We start from the raw sequence: 22,829 nt of genomic DNA, 5'->3' as shown, positions 1-22,829 counted from the left end.
TGCTTTGTGTCCTGATTCACAACCCCAAAAAATAATTAACATTTTCTGATAGCATATGGTTCAGATTTGGCCTGGGTTATCATCCTAGATGAATGAGCCTTCGTAGGGTTAATAATCGTCCAGTTCATGCAGGATCGGGTCAGAGAAATGGTGAACAGCTGTGGGCTGACAAATGACACTTCCTTCATTACCAGCACAGCTGAACTTTGACCTCGCCGGTCGATGCATGTCAGACATGGTTTGTCCAGGACCTCCAAGTTCAGCAGGGTCTAGAGCTACGATCCAAACTGCACGTTTGCAGGATATAGTCATATTTTAAAGAGTCCTGTTCTGGCAGTGAAGACTGATGCTATGTTGTGTGATCTCTTCATATGCCATTGGTTCTCAGATGCGTTTTGCATGCCCATCTTCATATGCAGAAAAAAGCTAATAATGCCAAAAGAATTAATGTTAAATTTTAGCGAAGTAAATGTCATCACAATAACATTTTTGTCCTTTTTTCTTTTTAAATTTGCCCTATAAAAATCCTTTTCATTAAACTTAGTCAAATTACATATTTAACCTGCTCAGTCCCAACACGTATCAGTGCCTCTTTTCCCCACCCGTGAGGCCCAGCATCATCCACCAGCAGCTTTCTGTTTCGTTAGCTTTCAATGAGCTAATGAAAGAAATTAGTGACTCAGTATCAGTCATTTCTATGGTGAGCTAAGCTTTGGCAAAGATCAAGCTGGATGCTTTCTCCATTGTACTTCATGGTACTTTCCACTCACTGGTGACTAACAATGAATAAAATCACAAATCAACCATGTGGCTTACACATTTACCTGGGAGGAGACAGAAAATCCTCTGGATTTACATCAGGAAGAGCATCTGGCATAAAAAAGAAATCTGTCAAACTAAACATGCAGAGCTACTTGGTGTGGCAACACGGGTGTGGTGATCCCTTGTGAAAGTGTTTCAGTGAAAAAAAATGATGATATACTTCCACTGTCCCTCAAATGTCTGTGACGGTAAGGAGGGTTTCAGCAGTAGATTTGGCCTCCCTGTGTTAGTCAGTATATTGTCACAGACCCAAGCGCTGCTCTGGACACAGCTGTAACCTCTACTTGAAAGTGAGCGTTTAATGCCCCACGCAGATGCTGGACCATAAAACCCTGATAAGCAATAAAAGTGCTGCAAAGGTTCACAAAACTCCCACTCAGCACCGACCAGTTGGATGTGGTTTATGAGTCAGAAAATAAGAAGCAGCACCACCTGCTCCGAGTGAAGGTGACATTAACTAGTTGGAAGACTGTTACACGCTGATTTGCTGTGTGACGCATCACCGAGGTTTTTAAACTGTAGTGGTGTGGAATCTGGTGAATCTTCCCAAAAGGTGTGACACATACACTCATCCAAAATCCAGAGCAGGTAATGTAACGTCATGTGGGGTTAGTGCATGTGTTGTTTTTTCCCCTCACGGACTAGAGAAAAAGATGGCTTTACTGGTCTGCAGGTAGCAGAAAGCTGCCGTCAAGGGGTCAGGTGCCCATTTCTCAAGTCACCGTAGTGGCAGCATAGCTTGTGGTGGTGTTAGGCTTTTTCGGACATCTGGCAGTGCTGCTTGTAAGCAATCGCTCCCTCAGCTTTTCTTCTGTGGGACTGCTGCCCATCACTGTGAAGAGATGATCAGTATAGATGTCTGTGTTTAAAAGGATTTTACAATTTCCAACTCACTATAAAAAAAAATAAGTTGGCAAAACTTTGGACAGCAGTTTATGTATTTTGCAAGTAACCACTCGGTATGCATGGCTGTGTAGGTTCTCCAGTTCATGGTAGTCTTAAAGGCTTGAAAAAAGAAGGCAAACGGACTTCTTTAAGTGTGTGAAGACATTTCACCTCTCATCCAAGAGGCTTCTTCAATTCTAAAAACAAAAGGTGGAGAGTCTCAGGTATTTAACCCTTAGTGGGGATTGTCCCCTTTGGAGGTGGTTGTTGACCTGCTGTTGATCATGTGTGTCATCACATGAATCAAGGTGTGGAAAAAGGCGTTGGTGATTACCATCACTGGGGTTAAGTGTGAAACCACTGTGAACCTTGCCCTACTATATAATGTGACCTTTGAGGTCACCTGAGGCTAAGTCTGAATCGGGTTTGAAGTGCGTGGGAAGGGTTCTCAAAGACTGCGTTGTAGGCGGCTGACAGTTGGTGTCTTGAAACACCACCACTGTTCAATGATGGTCGTTCACAGTAAAGGAGGACATGGATGACCTTTATGCTTTAAGTGCAGGTGTACAGCTGAGCTTCTATGATGAGCCATGTGTTTGTGGGGTGGCTGTCTGGTCTCTCCTGTGTAGCAATCCAAGTACTCCTCACTGCACTGCACAGCATACAGTCTTATTTAGCTTGTATTTGGGAGTTTTTTTCTCGGGATATAGTGTTTATTTCTAAAGATATGGCTGGATTTGAAGGGCATTGGTGGGTCATTCTTGGAGAAAATTCTCATGAGCTTCTCTGGTAAACCTGCTACCTGGGACTCTCCACCTTTTGTTCTTAGAACTGAAGACGCCTCTTTTATGAGAGGTGAAACATACTTAAGTCCAGGTACCTTTTCTGTTTAAAGCTCTTAAGAACCACACCCATCTAGTTAGAAAAACTAGATAGGTGTGTTGATGATGTGGCACATGGTATTACAAATCATAGGAACAAAGTAACATCCAGTGGCAAATACCAGGCTGTAAGTGGTTTCAGTTGGATATTTTAACCAGTAAGTCTGTGAGTATTTAATACATTAAAAAAAAAAAAACTACAGACATACAAGTGGCCAAATTGGGAGTGCAGGTTTTTGCACTCATATTTCATCCTCAGAGGTGCTGCTCGGCTTGATAAAGTGAACAAAGCACGTCCAGCTGACAGTTGAGTCGGGTTCACCAATGATGTCCTTTTCCTCTTGTCTTATCTTTATGCACGCTGACTGATAACTTTTGAATGGACTTTGAATGGTTTACTGGCAAACGGCCGTTATCATTCAGATAAACTCTTATACAGTGAAGCATTTTAAGAAACACATTCAAAAGTGCATTATGTGTGATGAGGAAGCTCTCAAAGGCTGTATATTCAGATACATTCTAAGCACAATGGACATCAGTGAGGTTGAGTGAGGTGGCTCTGACCTGCAGGTTCAACAGTTCGCTCCAGCTACCCTGCAAAGATCGCGCCTTTACACAAAAGTACTCTTGCAGATAATATGAAGCTAATTCAGGATGCAAGCTGACTGTATCTGCCTTCATAAAACTTTTACTGTCCTCACTATTTTCATTCTCACCCTTCAAACACCCCGATCTCTCTATTGTTGGTGGTTTATGGACAACCTGGCGAGTACTGTTGCGCAGGCTAGTTAACTGCAGTTGGACGAATTTTTATGGACCCGTCTTTTTGCTTGTGGTTCTATTTTGTATCTCTCTGCTGCTTGTTTGTTGCTTTTACTTCCTTTCTGCCAAATTGAGTTTTGGATCTGATCATTTTGAAAATCTTTTATTACAGTTAAAGAGATATACTTTGGAACTGAATATGCACTGTCCGGCAAAATAAATGCCAACATGTTTCTTTTTACTGGAGAGTGCAGATAAGAGCCTCCCATTAGACTTGAGGTCTAGCTTCCGCTGCCTGAATATTTGGGATTGACCTTTTTTCTTTCTTTCCTGACAGCATTGGGCATATTCCAAGATGACAATGTTGAGATTTATCAGGCTTAAATTGTAAAAGGCTGGATCAGGAAGCTGATCCAGCCTTTTACATCACAATCATCCTTAGTGGAAGTCCCCTGGAGAGAGCTGAACCTGACTACCAAGATCCAACTGTTCAACTCCAGCTATAAAGTCAGTACTGCTCTACGGGGCTGAAACCTGGAAGACAAATAAAACCTCAAAAAGAGAAATCCAGACATTCCTCAACAGCCGTCTCAGGTTTCTCCACGTTCGCTGGCCAGACCCAATCAGTAACACCAAACTATGGAAAGGAACCTGTCAACTCTCAGTAGGAAATCAGGAAGAGAAGATGGTGCTGGGTAGGGTATGCTTTACGCCACAGGTGTTGAACTCCAGGCCTCGAGGGCCGGCAAAAAAGATGGGCTACAGCTGGAAAGAATGGCCCAGGACAGAAATCTCTGGAGACCTACCTTTGGCAGCGGTGACGGGCAGCAGTAGTAGTAGGATCGGTAACCATGAGACACAGACTGGACCACAGATGCTGACCACACTGAGAATCTTTAGGATGTGCTAGACAAGACTTTGAGCAGAGGTTCAGCTCTGAGCTAAATAAGAATATTTCAGATGGCTGTAGTTTCAGGAGCTTTAACAAAGACACTTGAGAAAAAACAAACAAACATCTTGATGCATACTCAATCATCCAGGTAAGTAAAGCTCCAAAAGTTGATTCTGTTAATCTGGACGTAGCGTTTTCAGTGGGAGAAATGTTTTGTCACTCATCCAAGTGACTTCTTCAGTCTCAGCCGACTGCTTCTTTTCGGTTTCTCCCACTGAAAACGCTACGTCCAGATGAACAGAATCAACTTTTGGAGAACAACAAAAAAAAAAAGCAGCGCTGGCCTAAATTGTACAAATTTTGCGAGCTAACAGAAAGCAAACCACAAACAGACAAACTGTGGATTTTATTTATTGTGCTGGGATTTCTCATTTATTTGGACAAAATTGCTTTCTTGTTCTGACTTTAAGTACAAATCTTCACATTTAGGATTGAAACATCACGTAGAAAAACAGTATTCTGATATTACAACTGGCAGGATGACACTCCTACGAATCAAGACGTGCGCACATCATCATCCGTCTGCACCACTCGGTTTGAGCTGGAACGCATTTTCTTTCCCGTCTGATAAGTGGACGACAACGTTTTTATTTATTTATTTTTTTACCAGATCGGCCTTTTTAAACAATACCGGGATCCGCTGGTGGTAAAAAGACACCTCTTCCACTACCTTCAGTGGTGACTGAATTATATACAGTATAAAACTGTGGGTAGCAAAAAAAACAAAAAAAACAAACAAAACAAAACAGTTCTTCTACAAGCGAGTTACACTGCTGCAATGCTCGCAGTGAGAAACAGAGGAGAGGCGAGAACATCAGAGCCAGTCGTGATTCCTCCGACTGCACCATTAGCTGCCACCACACACAGCGTTCTCGCGGCTGGTGTGGAAGAAGTGGGAACTTTGTAAAATGTGTCCGTCTGGTACAAAAAAAGTGTTATTTCTTAAAATGCATCAGAGAGTGAGCCATTTCAGAAAAACAAAACAAAACCATCGGTGAACCCTCCACCTATTGCTTCTGCTTCTTCTTTGCTGGTTTGATAGCAGGCAGCTCTTCCTCTTCTTCTTCCTCCTCCTCCTCCTCTTCCTCAGACAAATTGGAGTCTTCGACCTGTGTGGCTGAGAAGATCAGGAGAAAATGTCAGCTCACCGTGTTACACCGAATCCTGGTACCACCATCTCGACTGCGTGTGCGAGACTTGGCCCTTAAATGTTCTGTTATTTTGTTTCATATTAAAAGAACAAAAGAATAAAAATAAAAAAAAACATAGAAAATGGTGAACTCTTTAAGGGCCAGAAAGGTCGCTTTACTGAATGTGCCCTCACAGTTGACCCTCACGCACACACTAACTTGAAACAGCAGAAGAAATAAAATTGTAAGGTGTAAGTTGCAGATTTCTTTTACAAAGTTTTATTGCCCAGAGACATATTTAACCTTTTGTCTAGCAGGGTGAGGGAGCACCAAGGTTACTCCAGGTGTTTCACTATACAGGACGTTCATAGCATTCATCTGTATTGAAAATTAAATGCGTTTGGATCCCAAAGCCGCCGCTTTAGACTGTCGTTTTTCAAAGGCTGTGAGGTACAAAAGATCTTTTTCAAAATATCATAGGTGTTAAGCACTTAAGCCGAAGGCAACTAAGCTTGATTTTCAGGTTCACGTAGAAGTGTCAGGACCGCCTCCAAGGTGATAACCCCAGTGGAGGTTAAATACCTGGGATTCCCAATCAGCTTGTAGAACTGAAGAAGGCTCTTGTATGAGAGGGGGAACGTCTCGGGGTAGGGGGACTTAATTTGAGTAAACGTTCTTTTAAAAGTACGATGAATAAGCTGGAGCTGCTTATAAAACAAAATGAATGGGTTTGCATCAGAAGTTAGTGAGGGTCGTCTCTGATTATGTAGCTACACACACACAAAAAAAAGGGAAACTACTGTTACAGTCTTCAAATGACGATAGTGATACATGCTGAGAGGTCAAAACTCTTTGTTAAAGTTACGGAGGAATTGTTAAACATCTTTGTGGGGGGAAGAGTTTTAGGCAAACTAAACAAGCCCTGCCTCCCAGCAAATAAATAAGAATGAGGATCCATATTTATAGATGTTGTTCGGCACCGCTTTCACTTGTGTGCAAATCATTTCCCCCCAGTTATTAATTACAACGCCTTCACTTAAAATATAGAAAATTAAAAGCTGACACAGGATTTCAGCAGATTGTTTTATCCAAACTTTCTAGAAGAAAGCTCTTGATTTTTGAAACAAGGACATTATTCTTACATGTTATACCTACCAAAATTCATGCAGTTTAGAGTAATTCAGGGTTAGGGGTGACATATTGGAACTCAGAGGTTTGAATGTCTGGCTCTTTGCTTTATTTATTACGTCACACTGCGAAAAACTGTTGCCCATCCCTAATATAGACCAATAAGTCAACCAATCAACTACAGCCAAGCATTACTCTAATTAACTTCCTTAAATGTCAAGCAGAGCAATTTTTTTATAATCAGCTACAAATAAAAATACAAAATTCCTGCTGCATGTTTATTTGGGTCAGCCAACTCAGTTTGAAAAGCAGAGTACCTGCACTGGATCAGTTCCTATTATTCACTGATTACTATCATTTTGATATAAATACAATGAAGGGGCTGAAAACAGATGAGATATTGTCAGTGAGCTTCTTAGAATGTCAGTACTGGCAGTGTTAAAGTGTTAAAGCACAAAGAAAGTAGAGTATTACCAATAAGGTGTAGCCCACTGACAGAAACTGGCCCTGTGCCGGCCTTGAGTCGGATGGTGACTGGGGCTTTCAGCTCAAACTCTCCCAGACTCACCTGTCGACAGAAAGCATCAAAGTTAAGACAGATCAAACTTCAGCTGTGTGGCACATCAGCCTCAGTTTACACACCATGGGGAGACACTTGATGTGAAGGTTGGCAACGGGCACCGAGATCGTCTTTCCTTGGTGGTTCATGGCTGTCACCTCCACCACATTGCTCTCCTCCTTGGCACCGTTACCCAAGCAAACCTGCAGCAATCACAACACCGAACATCACTGTTGCGGACAGACTAAAGTGTGACTGACTGGTGTGTTCGTGCCGCTGGTAAATCCCAATGACGGTAACAAAACTGTACATACTGTTCTGAGTTCAAGGAAGTGCTCCAGGTCCTCCTCCTCATCTCCTTGGAAAGTGTAGAAAGGTACTTTGGAGGACAGCTCGCAACCTGGAATAACAGTAAGACCGGCAATTAAATGACAACGGATTTTATTAACCCCCCCCCCCCAAAAACAAAAAAACAAAAAAACAAAACAACCCAAAACAAAATCCCCAGTAAAACAAGGAGGAAGAAATTTCTGTAGGAACATCACAGCAGAAACCCACGTGTGCGCCTACAGAACATCTCTGACAGACTGTTTAACAGGCCCTTACTGAACAGGAAGCTCTCCAGCCTGGATTGACCGCTCGGTCCGACGTCCGAGGATTCATCGTCGTGGAAAGACATTTTGCAGAAGCGGTAAAAGTTAAGTATTCTGCTGGCGCTTTCCTGTCTAATGAGCTCTCCACGATAAATAACAAGCACGTCGCAGCCTACACGCGTGCCTGATACGTCATCAGTGCGCGCCCGTGCCTCCTTTTACAGAAATCAGGCGCTGCCGCTGCCTGAGTAAAACACGTGATGAACTTCTCATTTACCTGAGCTGATTCACAGCGGTGGCTAATAAACTTAAAAACTATTGAACTTAATGTAAAATACAGTGAAATATAGAATATTACAGGTGAACAATACTATCTGCTAATGCTAATAATATCTGCTTAAACTTAGTCCCTTCAGAGCTGTCTTCGTGACATAGATTCACCCAGGGGGAAACCTTCCTCAGAGACTTTTGTCCATATTGACATTAAAGCACCACACAGTTGCTGCACATCCATGATGGGAATCTCATGTTCCGTCACATCCCAGAGGTGCTCTGTTGTTGAAATCTGGTGACTGTGGAGGCCATTTAAGTGCAGTGAACTCAGTGTCATGTTCAAGATACCAGTTTGAGATGATTTGAGCTTTGTGACATTGAGTGTTATCCTGTTGGAAGCAGACATCAAAAATGGACATACTGTGGTCATAAAAGGATGGACATGGTCAGCAACAATACTCAGACTGGTGTTTAAATGATGCTCAGTTGGTACTAAGGGGCCCAAAGTGTGCAGAGAAAACACCCGTCACACCATTACCACCAGGAGCCTGAATCTTTGATACAAGGCAGGAATGAGCTCGTGCTTTCAGCTTTTTAACGCCAAATTCTGATCATACCATTACAAATGTTGCAGCAGAAATCCAGAACGTTTTTTCCAGTTCTGGCAATCTCATGTAACTTGCAGCCTTGGGTTCCTGCCCTTACTTGACATGAGTGGCACCCCAGCATGGTCTTCTGCTGCTGTAAGCCATCTGCTTCAGTGTTCAGAGATGCTCTTGTGCACACACTGGTTGTAAATCAGTGGTTATGGTTGTTTTCATATCAGCTCAAAAGCAGTCTGGCTATTCTCCTCTGACCTCAAGTCATTTCTACGTTTTAAAAAAAAAAAAACAAAAAAAAAAAAAACTGCTACTCACTGATTTTGATTTTTAAAACCACTTCCTATAAACCCTAGAAATTACTTTGGGAAAAATCCCAGTAGATAATCAGCTTCTGAATACTCAGTCCAGCCTGTCTGGCATCACAGATTGCACATTTCAAGTACTTTAAAAAAAAAAAAAATAAAAAAAAAAAAAAAATCACCTTTTAGCTCCATTCTGATGCTTGGTTTGATTTTGAGCAGGTATGTTGACCATGTCTACATGCCTAAAGGCACTGAGTTGCTGCCATGTGATTGGCCGATTAGATATTTGCCTTAATGACTAGTTGAACAGGTGTACCTAACCACTGGCTGTTGATTATTACATAATTGTTTGCAATAAAGATTCTTTTAACAAGGACATTAAACCAAAGGTCACTTCGACCCATCTGAACAGGTCAATATTCCTTTATGTAAAGATATTACTTTCCCCTTTACTTCTAAAAACCTTACATGAAATCTTTCACTGCAGACAGGTATTAAAAAAATATTTCTAGATAAATAGTGGCGCACAGGACAAAGCAACAGTCACTTATCGTTTATTAGTTTTTCCATTTTATATACTTTACATACAAACTTTACAATGGAAAACTCACTTTAATGATCCCCCCACCCCTTAACTGAAAATCTACCACTGGAGCCCTTTCTCTTTCACAGCCAAGTATTAATCAAATCTAGTTGGCAGAGGAGAAAGCTCAAGCATCAGCAAACTGCAAAATGAACCATTTAAGACAAGTGTGAAAATTATACTGCTGTTTCAGCAGACAGATAGCAGATCCCGTGGGCAAGTTTCACACCTGGCTGACAGGTAAAACGGCTGTACAGGACAAGAGATTAACTAAACCAGCATCAGTTTCAATATAGAAAACAAAACAACACTTTATGATCGACAGAGTTTACAGACTCTCCGAGAACAGTATTATATTCATAGGGTTGAGTGGCATGCTTCTTCCTCTATGTAGCATGAAGATGAGTTTTTTCCCCCCCCCCCAGCATCTGCCACAACAAATCCATTACAACTCATGCACATTATGAATGCACAGTTTCAAAACATCACATTGGCAGGCAGCTACTGAGTAACAACCACAGATCCTCAGTTAACCGGTTAAACACTCCTATGAGTGACAGTGCTTTTTAAAAGAAAAAAAAAAAAAAATTCATAAAAGCAAATTATAGCTTTGACTTAAAAACACATTCAATGAAGAGCTTGTGAGGGAGGAAGGGTATGAATTTCGGCTCCAAACCACGTCAACTGAACTAAACAGTGTTGAAACCATTGCCATTTTCACATTTGGTGACAGGATTCAACAACCTCAGTGATCCCAAGAGCGCCTCGCTGAAACGCAGCTGAAAATACATGTACTGGTATGCAACGCTGAAACAAAGCATTAAGGGATGACATGAGTGAATTTGCCCGTCAGGTCTGGTGAAATGAGCAGTTTCATATTAGTGGAGGAACAGAAGATTTCGGATTCTTCATCATTTCAACCAAAAAGAAAAAAAACAAAACAAAAAAAACAAAGCAACGCAAAAAGCCTAACACATTTTGGTCCCGTGGTGTACTACTCTCAGGAAGTGTCGATTTAAACATTCGTGCTTTCAAACAGGAACGAAACAAACTGTGGTAAATTTGACATTTTAACTACGCAAAGTTAGAAAGACAAACATTTCAACAATATTAGATAAACATAGAATTTAACTTAACTAAAAATGGTACAATATCAGCTTTTTAGTCAGCTTAGTTTACTGAAGGGTTTCTGTGCTTGCGTTATGGATCTGGTAGAGCAAAAACCAAGACGCTTTACTGTGAGTGTGAGGCTACATCTCTGGAATTTGAAAAACAACAAGGTCAACGTGCCATCTCTAGCTGTGTTTGAAATTATAAGCTAAAATGATAAGGCAAGGAACAAAAAGGCAATGGCTGAAAAACATGTTAATGAACACATGAAAGCTTTTATTGCTTTCCAAATGTCTACTACTAGAACAGAAATTCAAAAGGACCTCTTTGACGTTTGCTTTGTTGGCCTGTGGCAACAATTTAATTCAGGGCTTGGCAAAACCTTAAAAAGCTACAACTGTTCACCCTTCATGTGTGTACACACACACACACACACACACACACACACACACACACACACACACACACACACAGCTTCAGATCAATTTTGTCAGAAACACACTACCTAAAAAGGCATCCATCTCCAAGTATGTGGTGGAGCGACCGAAAATACCACGATGTGAAAACGAAAGGCAAACTCTCAAACAGCACTTCACATCCTGCATAAAGATGTTTCACCTAAGCCAACGACTATACCATTTCTCCATGTCACATCTGGGAAAGCAGGATGTAGCGGTAGTTACGACACTAGATGCGGGCTACCCTCATTTCACAGCTCAGCCTTCAGATACAGACGCCGATTTCAGGCATGTGGGTAAAATTCATGTAATGGCCACTGGATTTAAAAAAAAAAAAAAAAAAAGGGGGGGGGGGAGGTGGGTTAAGAAGGTCTCAAGGAGTCATCTCTTCCTTCCTCCTAGGAAGGAATAGTGGGATCAGAGAAGGGGTTCCACTTATGTGTTACTGAGTGAAAGAGATTACAGATCACTCCTTGGCCTTCGACTTGCTGAATCCAGTAGAGCCAAAACATCTAAGGGGGGGGGGGCGGGGGGGCGGCACAGGCATCCGCTGTGCTTCCACACAAATCCTAAAAAGAGCCCAGATTGGTAACGTGATATAAAAATCACCATGAAAGTTTTCTCATGAAGGTAGCAAACACGTTTAAACTATGTCAACTCGCTCTGTCCGTCATTGTTGCAGGATGTTTCTTCAAAGGCTACGGCCCATAATGATGACGTCTTTAGGAAAGCCCTCCATTTTGGCCACTTCAAAGCATCCCAGCTTACTATAGAAGTCCAACATTCGCTTATCAGTCTGTCGAACCTTACAGAACGAGCCGTGGGATCCTGAGAGAGAGAAAGGACACAGAAAAGAGAACCAAAGTTCACTACCCTTGGTTTATTTACAGTAAATCTAAAAGGGGTAAAGAAGCCTTTATGATAAAAAACAGTCATCTAGGCTTCTAATCTTGTCGTTTTGGACTTTGGCCTCATGCACACATTACATGTAGATAAGTGAACCTTTGTTTTCCACTTTACTAAAACTTGAAAAATAAACTTAATGAATCAATACTTCTATGGAGTGGTTATGAGGCAGGGGGCTAAAGACACGATTGGCTGCTACCTACCGTTGGCCTTAAGAGAAGATAACAGACAGCCCATCATGCTTTTGGCCACACTGGGGTCAGTGACTTTGGCGTGAACGTCAACCTTGATGAGAGAGGGAAAGTTGGAGAGGAAAGAGTCCGGCAGACCCTCCTCCTCTTCATGGAAACTCAGTATCATCTTCTACAATAATGAAAGAGTGCTTTAGTAATCTTAATAAAAGGACGCACAATCATAACGCTCAATATTACGATAGAAAGAAATGGATTATAAGCATACCTCAGCCTCTGTGAGGTCCTTATCACAGTCAGGTTTGTGGTATTTCTCTTGCATGAAGGGAATCCAGCTCAACTTGCATTTCTTGATAAAGGGTTTAACATCTACGGTGCCGAGAGCATAACCACAGATCCCTTCATCATCCTCCAACACAAACCCATAGTCCGAACTGAGTGTCAGGAGACCTCCTACTAACCTGTGAACACAGATTAAAGCCTTAATAAGGGGAATGGGGAAATGTGTGGACTGCAAACAAATGCATGTGCCTTTTCTTACCTGTCTCCTATGAGGTCAGGATCGTCATCAGAGAATGGTACATCCTCCGTGCCTTCACAGTACATCTCTTTACATATTTTATAGACTGCAGTCTGCATAATGAGACCGATAACAGCTGTTAATGAAACCGTTGCGTTCACACCAAGTTTAGCAACTTTAACTCTACTTGAATAAGTGACTCATAAGTTATATGGATTCTGCGAATTACTCAGCTTGCAGTTTACATTAATATTGGTCCAGACTTTTGTAGCTTTTCACTACAATCAATATAAAGACAAAAATCCATTATTTATAATAAATCCCACATTTTTTAATTTTATTTTTAAATTTAAACATCCCCTGTGAATGCAATGTTACAGTCTCATTATTTGTTTCATTTGTTTTAATGTGTTCAACGCATGTCGGCAATACGCAGCTTCATGGTCATCAAAATTTGAAAAAGTGCTGAAGGCCTGGCAAAAACTGCTTATAGGGTGGGGTTTTTTTTTTTCTAGATAATGTAATAAAGACTCAGAGGAACTAAATAAGTGACGAAATACAAAATATGGTCACATATTAGTTAGAAGGGATTTTCCAGAAGTAAATCAGTTTCATACAAAACATGTGGATGTCCAAGACAGACATGTTGCAGCTTCATCATTTTGTCACTTATGTGAAATGAGGGGAAGACGACAGGATACTTATACAAATATCTGAGGTCTGGTGACAAACTGTTTTGTGACATTTAATGAGCAAACCTAATCAATTAACAAGTAAACGTGCCAAAGCTAAAGAAATTCCTTCAAGATAAGACAATTTTGCCGTGCTTGACAACTGTTATAAAAAGGACTACAGGAGTGTGGCTTAACTTAAAAAAAAAAACAAAAAAAAAAACAAAACAAACAAAAACAACAAGTATCTCACCTCATCTTTGGGAAAGTACGGCCTTATGGTATAGATTTTTGAGGATGGCAATGAAGGTGGAGGTTGGTAGAAAAGATCGTTTGCCCCATCTATTGGCAACAATCGCTGTGGATATCAAAATAAGGAGGGTCAGTTTCACAGGGAAAAGGTGTCGTGCTAGTCTGGCTGACTGCCTCACTGTGTGTTTGCCAAGTTGAACCACTATCAACCCAAAAGGAACTAAAGACAGAAAAGTGCTTTGGAGTCTGAAGACAACTTGAGTATATAAACTGTTGTTCCTTGTTGACCTGACAGTGGACAACAAGAGCAAACCTCACTTCTTTCTCATTTTTGCTAAAGAAACACAGCACCAACTACAAACAGACATTTGCAAACATAACAAAAAGAAAAAAAAAAGGCTCGCGTTTTGGTCTGACTAAGGTTTTACTGGCTGAAGGAGATGCTCCTTTCCCTTTTGTAAGGCATCGCAATACTTCGCTGCGCAGGACCCTCCTGTTGAGAAAAATAATGATGCTAGCGCAGAAAGACCGAGAGAACTCCAAGCAACAAAAAACCAAAACGGGGAATTAAATGATTGCCAACTGAGTCACTCAACAGCATTTTGGTTGCCATTGGGAGTCTGGGCTGGAAACACCACTTTAGACTGGACTGATGTGTTTAATCATGGAATTCTCTCATCGCGTACATGCTTGCGTTCTCGCTGGCGCTGCGATGCTTGCGCGTGCGCTCGCAAAGGGCTGGCTTTGAGCGCTGTGCTTTCCTGCAAAGAAATGATATGTCATGAAAATAAAACCTAACCATACTCGCTTGCGCTGCATGCGCCAGGGAAAAGCAGCATCTCCTTCAGCAGTTGCTGAAAGAAACCAAAATTGATCAGAAGCAGCAACACAATCAGAAGATGCCACGCCAAACACTGGCTTTAAGTTTGTCTTTTTCCCCTCCCAGCATGGAATTCAGGTCACCCACTCCCCTCACAGATATTGCCAATATCCCAAAGTAATGCCAGGGCACAAACATATTTGGAGATCAAGTGGAGGGGATGGAGCCTGGATGTCGTGAGCATAACTCACTGCAATCAGCTCACCTTTGACAGACCAAACCCCTTCATACCTATGCACATAATACCATCGTCGCCTTTGCTCACAGCACTCTTTTTTCTCTCTCTCTCTCTCTTTTTTTTTTTTTTCCATTTGATTGCTGTAAATTCGGTGCATTAGATACCTGGAACTCTCCTGCTAGACCTCCCCTAAAGGCCCATGGCTCTTGGTCTCCTCTAAGGAACTGTGCTGAGGACTGACTACGACACCCTGTTAGGAGCAGAGCCAAGCGGACATTGTTACCACAGGATGGGGCTCTCTGATACAGATGAAGGGAGTGGGGAGATGAGAATGAAGGGGGTCATATATCTAATAGCAAAATATTTATGAATTTTTATTTTTTTTAATCATTAAAACATAAAAAAAGGACCCAATTTGGAATTATATGTAGAGAATATATTTTACAATCAAATGGGGCTCAAGCATCTAAAGCTTATATATGCTAGAAGGAATCTGGTGCAAGATGCACATTACTTTTACAAAAAACTGCTCTGCACCTTTGTAAATGCAAAACGTTACCCAAAAGCTCCATGTGACATGGTGTCCACGTGGCAAGTTATTTGATGCAGGTCTTTCATTTTCAGTGTTTCAGGAGGGTAATTCTCATTTGAGAAGCTGACAGACTTCATGACCAATACAGAGGGGGGGGGGGGGGGAGATAAAAAAAAATAAAATAAAATCCGTCTATGGGCTACCAAAGTAAGCTTTAGCTGCCGTCACCCCACTGATATTAGCACCTTGTGTGAAGTCACATTCTCATTTTATCTGCCTTGTCACATGACCGGGGGGGGGGGGGGGGGGGGGGGGGGGGGGGTAGCACAAGTCATTAAAAACCAGGAAGACGAGAGGCAGCATGATCAGCATTTCCAGACTTAAAGGACCTCTCAGCTTATTATTAAAACCCAATCAATATAAAGACAAATGAGCAAGCTTCTGATTCAAGTTGCTAATAAAAACCAACCCCTGGTTGACAAGAAGCCCTGTCATGTGACCAGACAAATGCAGCGCGCGTGCAGGACACCTAACAGTGCTTTACATGTAAATCTCTCCCTGATACCTAAAACATTTCCTTTGATGAACTGACAACACAGCATACAGATGCAGCCACAGGAAGGAACTGGGAACCTGGATATCCAGATTAAAAACCACAAAGGGTACCGCAAAAGACTAGCCGATTATGTAGTGCAACGGCACCGATCCAGCACTGTGACATTTATGCAGAATAACATGGAACATTTGTTCTTTTGTCTTTCTGCCACACCCCTTTTTTTTTTTTTTTTAGGGTGAGTCCACTCAAATATTACATATTAAATATAAATAAAACCAAGTGTAAGGTCCCTTGAGTGAGTGCATCTGGCTGGTCTGAGCCAATTCTACAGGCCTACTGACAGAAACAAAAAAACAAGTTAGAGAGATGCTGCCAAAGAGAAATTTGGGAGTTAACACTTAGTATTCAGACTTTAAAATCGCTGCGCAAAATGTGACTTCATCCAGAGGGCAGCTTGCTTTCCTCCAAATCTTTCCTTTACTTTTAAATTTTTAGCTTTAAAATAAAACTACAAAGATCAATTTGATACATGAACATAAGAGACAACGCCTGCATATGCATACATCGGCCACTGTCGATCCAATAGCAGTAGAAACTTGTACTGTGGATTCTTCCATCTGTACATAGTGAAGGGAGAAAACAGTAGAAAATAGTTATTAGTAAGTGTTCTCAGTGCAATAACCAGGGAGGTTGTGACTAAGTGCCGGCTGCACAGCTTCCACTAGGGGGGAAAATATGGGGACTGATGAAATGAATGCTGATAGCAAAAGCAGAAGTCAATATTTGGGAACTTCATGCAGGTAACTATATTTATGGGGCTTTAACTTCTTTGGTGAGGCTTGAGCGTTTAAGACCATTTACTGAAGCATCAAGCCGGCAGTGTGGACTTTTAATGTGGATTTGCCAGTGTGGGTATGCTGCCTGCTGTGTACTGTGGGCCAGAGACCTCAGCTTTACCATATAGCCAGACAGGACAGAAACCTGTGAATGAAACTGGGTTACAGGGAGTAACCTACAGGCCATGCTGGTGCTTCAGACTAACAAACAAACACTCCATGAAAAGATGGAGATGTCATGAGAAGACTCCATGTCACTCATGCTGTATCACAGGACATCACCTGAAAGACTAATTTAAGAGAGAGATGAAAGTGGGAGGGAAAGAAAGAATATCCTCTTTTACAATGTGATGCATTCTCCTCTGATACAGAGTGAGCACATGATTCAGTAGCTTAAAAATCCAACAACCTTCTTGTAATATATGCATGCGATTCATATTAAGGACAATTTAGATTTTTCTGATTCCTTGTTTATGCACCAGAATGGCCTTCCACAGTGAGTCAGTCAACTTGCTCTCCAAGCTCGCGTGCGCGCTAGGGCATGGAGGAAGGGAGGGGGGTTGGGATTTCCCCTGTGCCCATCCCCACAGACGGAGAAATGGAAGCAAGTGTCTGTGTGGGAACGCAGCAGTGATGTTACTGGATACACAGCAAGCAGCAGTAACCCTGCTGGGACATTTTCTCCACAGATACTCAGTTTAGACAAACATGGAGCAAATTGTTGTGGAATAAAAAGGGAGCACAGCAGCAGTGCAAGCAGCATTCAGTCAGATTAGAAAAAAGAAGAAAAAAATCAACAAATTAAAGCGCAATTAATAGATTTATATCCATTTAAATGTGATGCATTTGACCTAACCCATTTCTAAACTAATCAAATAACCTGCTACCAATTTCAGCTGGGGATATTTGCCAAAAACTAATCCTACATTAACTGATGCAGAAGATTAGAAATATTACTGTTATTCAGATTGTTGTCTCATATCATTCTTAAAAATAACATAGTCCAGGTCTAGAATGGAAACCATGCAGCTAAATGAGCCATCATTACACTGTTTGTTCTTTCATTTTTTTTTTTTTTTTTTTTTTTTTTTTTAAATTATGTGCTTTAGTAATTTGTATGCAACTGTGTTCCTGAGAATGGTAAAGGATTACAACACTTGAATGGACTCTACGCTAAACTACTGCTCTCTAAGAATAAGGACCCCGTGGTTCCCTTTATACATACCGAGCCACTGGACAAAAGACTTGACCATAGAAATGATGCTCTTGATGTCCCAGAGGTAAGAGTAGAGGTCATACAGGATGGTGCGGTTAGCTGTATTAGATAGCCGTGTGAACATCTGGATGACTGAGCAGCACATCTCCTCAAACTTTTCTGCCCGTGACTGCCATTCGGTCACCTGTGTTCAACACAATGTTTGAAAAAGATAAATACTGGTGGAAAACGCAAGCATTAAACCACTTAAGAGTTGTGGTAGCAGGAAGAAAACCCCCCCCCAAAAAAACCAAAAAAAACCCCCCACTCATGTCACTTATGACATATCATATACAAGTGTCCCAATAGGCCATGAGTGTTGAAATTATTTACAACTGTACTTTTCCACTGTGACGTGTGAATATGTAACTAAAAGCAAAACAAGCTGCATAGAAAGGGAAGCCATAGTTTACACAAAAAGCACAGCACTAAACTGTAGTCCAAGCACACCATTTGCCGTCATAACCACACCACCCAATGGGCAGTATGGGTACTACACAGCCACCATTTTGTTTTCTGCACCATGAACAGCGTGGTTAGTTGATAACAGACTAGCCATCTAATGGACCTCCTTCTCTGAACACACTCCATGTGCGTGTTTCAGTAAAATCACCCACCTTTTCAGATTCTCTCCTCTTGCAGTTGACACTAACGACGCTGCTGTTGGCTCTTAGCCAGTTGAACTCCTTTAACATTTGCATGGCCTTGGGTCCATGTTCGTAAGGCAGATAAAAGAGCTCTGCCAGCAAGCACAGGTCCTCCAGGGTAAGAGGCTCTGCTGTGAACAGTGCCTTTTCGTTGGGCCCTGGTACAAACACTTCCTGTGGACCCAAATCAGCAATGAGACTTTGCAAGCATTTTAATTTGGTTTTTGCCTTCAAATGCAGATATAAAGGAGAAATGACTCACTAATGTTTGCAGCACCTGTTTGAGCTGATCATCTGTCTGCATAGGGGCGATATCATTACCAGAGTCCTCTTGAATTGACTCCTCAGGAGATTTGGACTCTGCCAGACTCTCTTTGTCTGTATCCATAGGTTTGAGGTCCTCGGCCATCTTGTCAGCTAAAATAGGACCTGCATGCTTCTCTTCTGGGTCGACTTCGGCTTCTGGCTCTGCCTCATCTTGCTTCTCAACCACCATCTCCATGGGCTCCTCATCTGAATCCTTCTTTTCCACCTCCACCTGCACATGCCCAGTAAAAAGTTAAAGTACCTGTAGATAGTCTGGTACAATCCTCTGTCTGGATTGTACCAGACTATAAAGAGAGGACAATTACTTTCATTATTAGCCCTTTAATCAATGACCCAATGGTTATTTTACTGGGTGATGAGCTGCATGAACAGAAAACAAGTACTTTTAGCAATTGAGTTAAGGTCACACAAGTGCTACAACTGTGTCATAATGCAAACTCCACCTCCTCTTCCTCCTGAGGTCTTTTTGCCAAAGGAAGTGAGATTGGATCCAGGCACAGAGCAGGCATTGCTGGAGACATGATGGGCTGCTGGAACACAGTTGTGACCGTTGTTGAGGAGCAAAGAGAGGGAGCAGTCATGGATGACACATCTATGCCCGTGCCTTTGGCACCACTCTGAGGCACCTGCCGGCCTGTGAGAACAGAGTGTCAGTGCATACGGTATGGTTTTTAGGCATTTCAGGTGATGCTGCTAAAAACTCTATTAACAAAAAAAAATTAATGGAGATTAAACTTACTGTTGTATTGGTGAGGCACACCAAACTCCCCAAGCCATTCTGTGAGAGCCAGTTTTAGAGCAAGTTGTGGGCTATAGAGCATGTCTGTCTCAAGTTCTTCATCACTGCCTTCATTCTCCAACTTAATCTGGATAGAAACGGTGCTGTCCTCACCATCAGCTGGTAAAGGGGCAAGGTGGGGAGAGAAAAAACAGAGAAGTACATCCATTAATAATCTGGATTTCAGTGCAAGATGACAGTAACTTCATACTGAGAGTATACTGCATCAACACAAAATAAGCATTATACTGATAATGACACTTTTGGAAACTTTAAAATCCTTGTAACTAAAGATTGTGTACCTACCCATGACTTCAGACTTTGATATGAGGAGCTGAGGCCTAAACTTAATGAAAGGCGTTTAAGAAATCCAATGCTCAGGATTCTTTTCACTCCATGTGCGCTTGTATAAGCATTACTTAGCTTAAATAGATGTATAGTATATTAAAACCAGACTGCGGAAATGTTTTCCTAGTTTCGATAAACCTTACATCGGGTGTTACATTTCCCCAGCTAACTATAAGTACACCCCCACCCAAATTTTCAAAACCCTGTGTGTTTTATTTTTGTTAAATTACCCCTTTGCCTCAAAGGCATAAAGGGTTTTGATAAAATTATTTGATACTGATCTTCATTTTTCCCCTCCTTCCTTATTGCTTAATGAAGTACATTTTACCCACTCATTTCAAGCTGGATCTTTTCTGTCTGTGGTATGCTTTGAAATTTGCAGAATAACTAAACAAACAAAAGAAAGAAGTCTCTGTTGCTTACTCATGACCACATCCTTGCGCACACCGTTCATATTAGACTTGTACCAGGTGGCCAAAGTGTGGATTGCTACAAAGTTGGATTCAAACTCGCAGTTTGGATTGGTGAGGACTCCCTTCAGTCTGGGGATGAGCTCTGTGGAGCGGCCCTTGTAGGGACCCAAGAAAAGTCTCTTCTGGTCATAATCATTGGCATGAATATTGTCCCAGATTACTGGGGCTCTTCTCAGGATTTTTGACACCTCTTCAATAGACTCCACTGTGATGTCTTTGGAAACCACTTTGGGGCCTACAGAAAAGTCAACATATCCAAATAATTATTCTTTTTAAGTCTTCAACATAGACATGTATGAATAGGTTTGCAATTTCAAGGAAAACTGTTAGACTTGCCTGTCCATAGCACATCAATGTCAGGCAGGAGCTTCTCCCCTACTGTGTGGAGGTAAGGGGACTGAGGGACACTTGGGTAGCAAAATGTTCCACAGTACTCTGAATTTGACGGTGAGAAAAATAAGTGAGCAAGTAGCGCAAACACACACAAAATGAGCAAATAAGGCAGGTACAAAAAAACAAGGAAAACAAGTTACCTGTGGGACAGAAGAGGAAGGTTTCAGGCTCGCCAAGATATTGGTAGATTTCATTGGTGATAGAAACCTGAGCGTGTGCAAAAGAACTGAACACTTCTTTATCAGCAGGGCACATGTTGTGGTCAATATCATCAAAAAGTAAGGCAAAGGACTTGCAGCCAAAGTGTGAAACCTGAAAGGGAAGAAATGACATAGTAAAATACAGAAAACTGCTGTAGATATCCATCAAGAAGGATTTCAATGTGTTCTTCATAAAAATGCTGCAATACCTGATCAAGTTTCCTCTTGAGTGCAGAAACCTCTTTTTGGTTGGAGAAGGTAATATCTAATCCAGGGGAAATGGCATAGATGAACTCTATCCCATGCTCATTAGCAGCACCGATTAAAGTCATGAGTTGCTCTAGGAGACAGGAGAAAGACAAAAGTGTAAATTATTGTGCATTTATAATTAATATGCAATTGGCTCACTTTAAAAGTATCATACAATCATTCCCCCGTCTCCCCAACGACATTCTTGGTAATCACCTGCTTCCTCCACTGAATACAGCTCCCTCCAGAACATTCTGTGTTTGCAGTCATCTTTGGGTGCGTAAAGGTATGTATTCAGTCCCCATTTCTGCTGCCTGTGAAAATCATTTTTTTCAGACTCATTAAAACAATCCGAGTTACCCTGCTATAATGCTGTCAACATGCAGTCTTAAATGATCCACAGTACCTCCTGAACAGCTCTTTCCTCTGTTCCATTGTCCATGGCCGCCCATAAAAGCCTGCGTTAGAAAACACGACATTCAGTTTCCACGCACCCTGCAGTCCTAATGTGCGTTTCCTGCATGCACAGCGAGCTGCTTAGTCGCTTCGACAGTTTGCCCCTTGGTGCCGACGTGCTTGAATCTGCTTAATACTGATCTTCTGAATTACTCAGGAATGTGCCCAAATAAAGACGTCCCTTTTAAATTCATGAAGTGTAGCACTGTGTTCATCATGTACAGACAGACAGCGGAATTACTGCAGCATTTCGACGCCTAGCTTCTGATTGTATGCGATTAACTAGATCGTGTTGTATATACACGTAAGCCTATGAAATTTTAAAGGGTAATTTTTTTTATTAACCAGCATATTTGCATTTTAAGATACAAATTTATTATTTATTTATATATGTGACGATACCAAACTACATACATAATCTTTCTCCAACATTACCTTCCACGACTCCGCTTATAAATTTTCTGAGGCCCGTCGTTTCGACTCCGATCACAGTCTCTTCCACCGGGCCAGGGACCTCTGCACAAGGCTCTCCGGAGACTGGGCTGGGGCTCGGCTCACCATCCACTTGAGGAGTCTCTAACGTATTTTCTTTTTGAACCATTTTTCGACGTTTCGCTCGATACAAAAGTCACGAAATTTGCGACGAACCCAGGGAATATTTTAAAATGTAGGTCAGCAGGCGAATGCTGCCAGGCAAACCTGGTGGAAATAAACCGCGTCACTCTGAGCCTAATGTTAGCTAACGCAAGGAATCTATCGAGTTTTCGAAACAAAGACCCTGACTGGTTTTACAAGCTGTGATATAAATTACTATCAGGTGATACAAATCATCATTTAGTTTGGCTAATATGTAAACAAAAACCAAACACTCGCTCGTGGCTGTCCGTGCATTTTCTCTTCTTTATGGGTGGATTTGACCTACTTTACGTCGTTTCTTCCTGTTTACACCAAGTGCGCATGCTCACGAAACCAGTTCAAACCAGTCACAACTAGATGTACGTGACAAAACACCGCAAAGATTTTACACAGTTAAAGATATAGCCTACACCTCAGTTCACGGCATGATAGGATTAGCCTCCTTTGTAACCAGTTGTGGGCAAAATGTACATCAAAATTATAACGACATCCGTTTTTTTTACTC

At 41.6% G+C, this 22,829-nt stretch overlaps 2 protein-coding genes across 5 annotated transcripts; both read right to left on the bottom strand.

Annotated features, from left to right (window-relative positions):
- Positions 1-4,637: 4,637 nt before the first annotated feature.
- On the bottom strand, positions 4,638-7,914 carry npm3 (nucleophosmin/nucleoplasmin, 3). Its single transcript, XM_004555850.4, has 5 exons — positions 7,726-7,914; positions 7,434-7,519; positions 7,203-7,322; positions 7,035-7,128; positions 4,638-5,419 (listed from the first exon to the last, which is right to left on the bottom strand). The coding sequence occupies exons 1-5, from the start codon at positions 7,796-7,798 to the stop codon at positions 5,310-5,312; spliced, it is 483 nt and encodes a 160-aa protein (XP_004555907.2). The 5' UTR covers positions 7,799-7,914; the 3' UTR covers positions 4,638-5,309.
- Positions 7,915-9,427: 1,513 nt separating this feature from the next.
- On the bottom strand, positions 9,428-22,640 carry oga (O-GlcNAcase). 4 transcript variants are annotated; one of them, XM_004555846.5, is made up of 19 exons: positions 22,124-22,640; positions 21,639-21,690; positions 21,449-21,546; positions 21,193-21,323; positions 20,924-21,095; positions 20,727-20,825; positions 20,341-20,625; positions 19,531-19,689; positions 19,235-19,425; positions 18,727-19,002; positions 18,435-18,638; positions 17,788-17,962; positions 16,290-16,343; positions 14,803-14,888; positions 13,582-13,686; positions 12,679-12,770; positions 12,406-12,598; positions 12,150-12,309; positions 9,428-11,868 (listed from the first exon to the last, which is right to left on the bottom strand). In XM_004555846.5, the coding sequence occupies exons 1-19, from the start codon at positions 22,287-22,289 to the stop codon at positions 11,732-11,734; spliced, it is 2,835 nt and encodes a 944-aa protein (XP_004555903.1). In that variant the 5' UTR covers positions 22,290-22,640; the 3' UTR covers positions 9,428-11,731. The 4 variants fall into 4 exon arrangements, with proteins under 4 accessions (XP_004555903.1, XP_004555904.1, XP_012775861.1 ...); XM_004555847.5 differs by having other exon boundaries at positions 18,742-19,002; XM_012920407.4 differs by lacking the exon at positions 16,290-16,343 and having other exon boundaries at positions 18,742-19,002.
- Between the last annotated feature and the right edge of the window lie 189 nt (positions 22,641-22,829).

Source organism: Maylandia zebra, linkage group LG13, assembly GCF_041146795.1.
Source record: "Maylandia zebra isolate NMK-2024a linkage group LG13, Mzebra_GT3a, whole genome shotgun sequence".
NCBI classification, from domain to species: Eukaryota; Metazoa; Chordata; class Actinopteri; order Cichliformes; family Cichlidae; genus Maylandia; species Maylandia zebra.
Note: the sequence above shows the minus strand (reverse complement) of the source record. Positions and strands in the feature narration are given on the sequence as shown.

Bases quoted from the DNA above. Each gene is read 5' to 3' on its own strand.
- npm3 (XM_004555850.4), bottom strand. From the start codon at position 7,798: ATGTCTTTCCACGACGATGAATCCTCGGACGTCGGACCGAGCGGTCAA. The intron at 7,520-7,725 runs GTAAGGGCCTGT...CTGTTATTCCAG, and splicing joins GCTGGAGAGCTTCCTGTTCA to GTTGCGAGCTGTCCTCCAAA. The intron at 7,323-7,433 runs GTATGTACAGTT...TGATTGCTGCAG, and splicing joins ACTTCCTTGAACTCAGAACA to GTTTGCTTGGGTAACGGTGC.
- oga (XM_004555846.5), bottom strand. From the start codon at position 22,289: ATGGTTCAAAAAGAAAATACGTTAGAGACTCCTCAAGTGGATGGTGAG. The intron at 21,691-22,123 runs GTAATGTTGGAG...TTTCTAACGCAG, and splicing joins TATAAGCGGAGTCGTGGAAG to GCTTTTATGGGCGGCCATGG. The intron at 19,690-20,340 runs GTAAGCAACAGA...CCCCTTTACCAG, and splicing joins GCGCAAGGATGTGGTCATGA to CTGATGGTGAGGACAGCACC.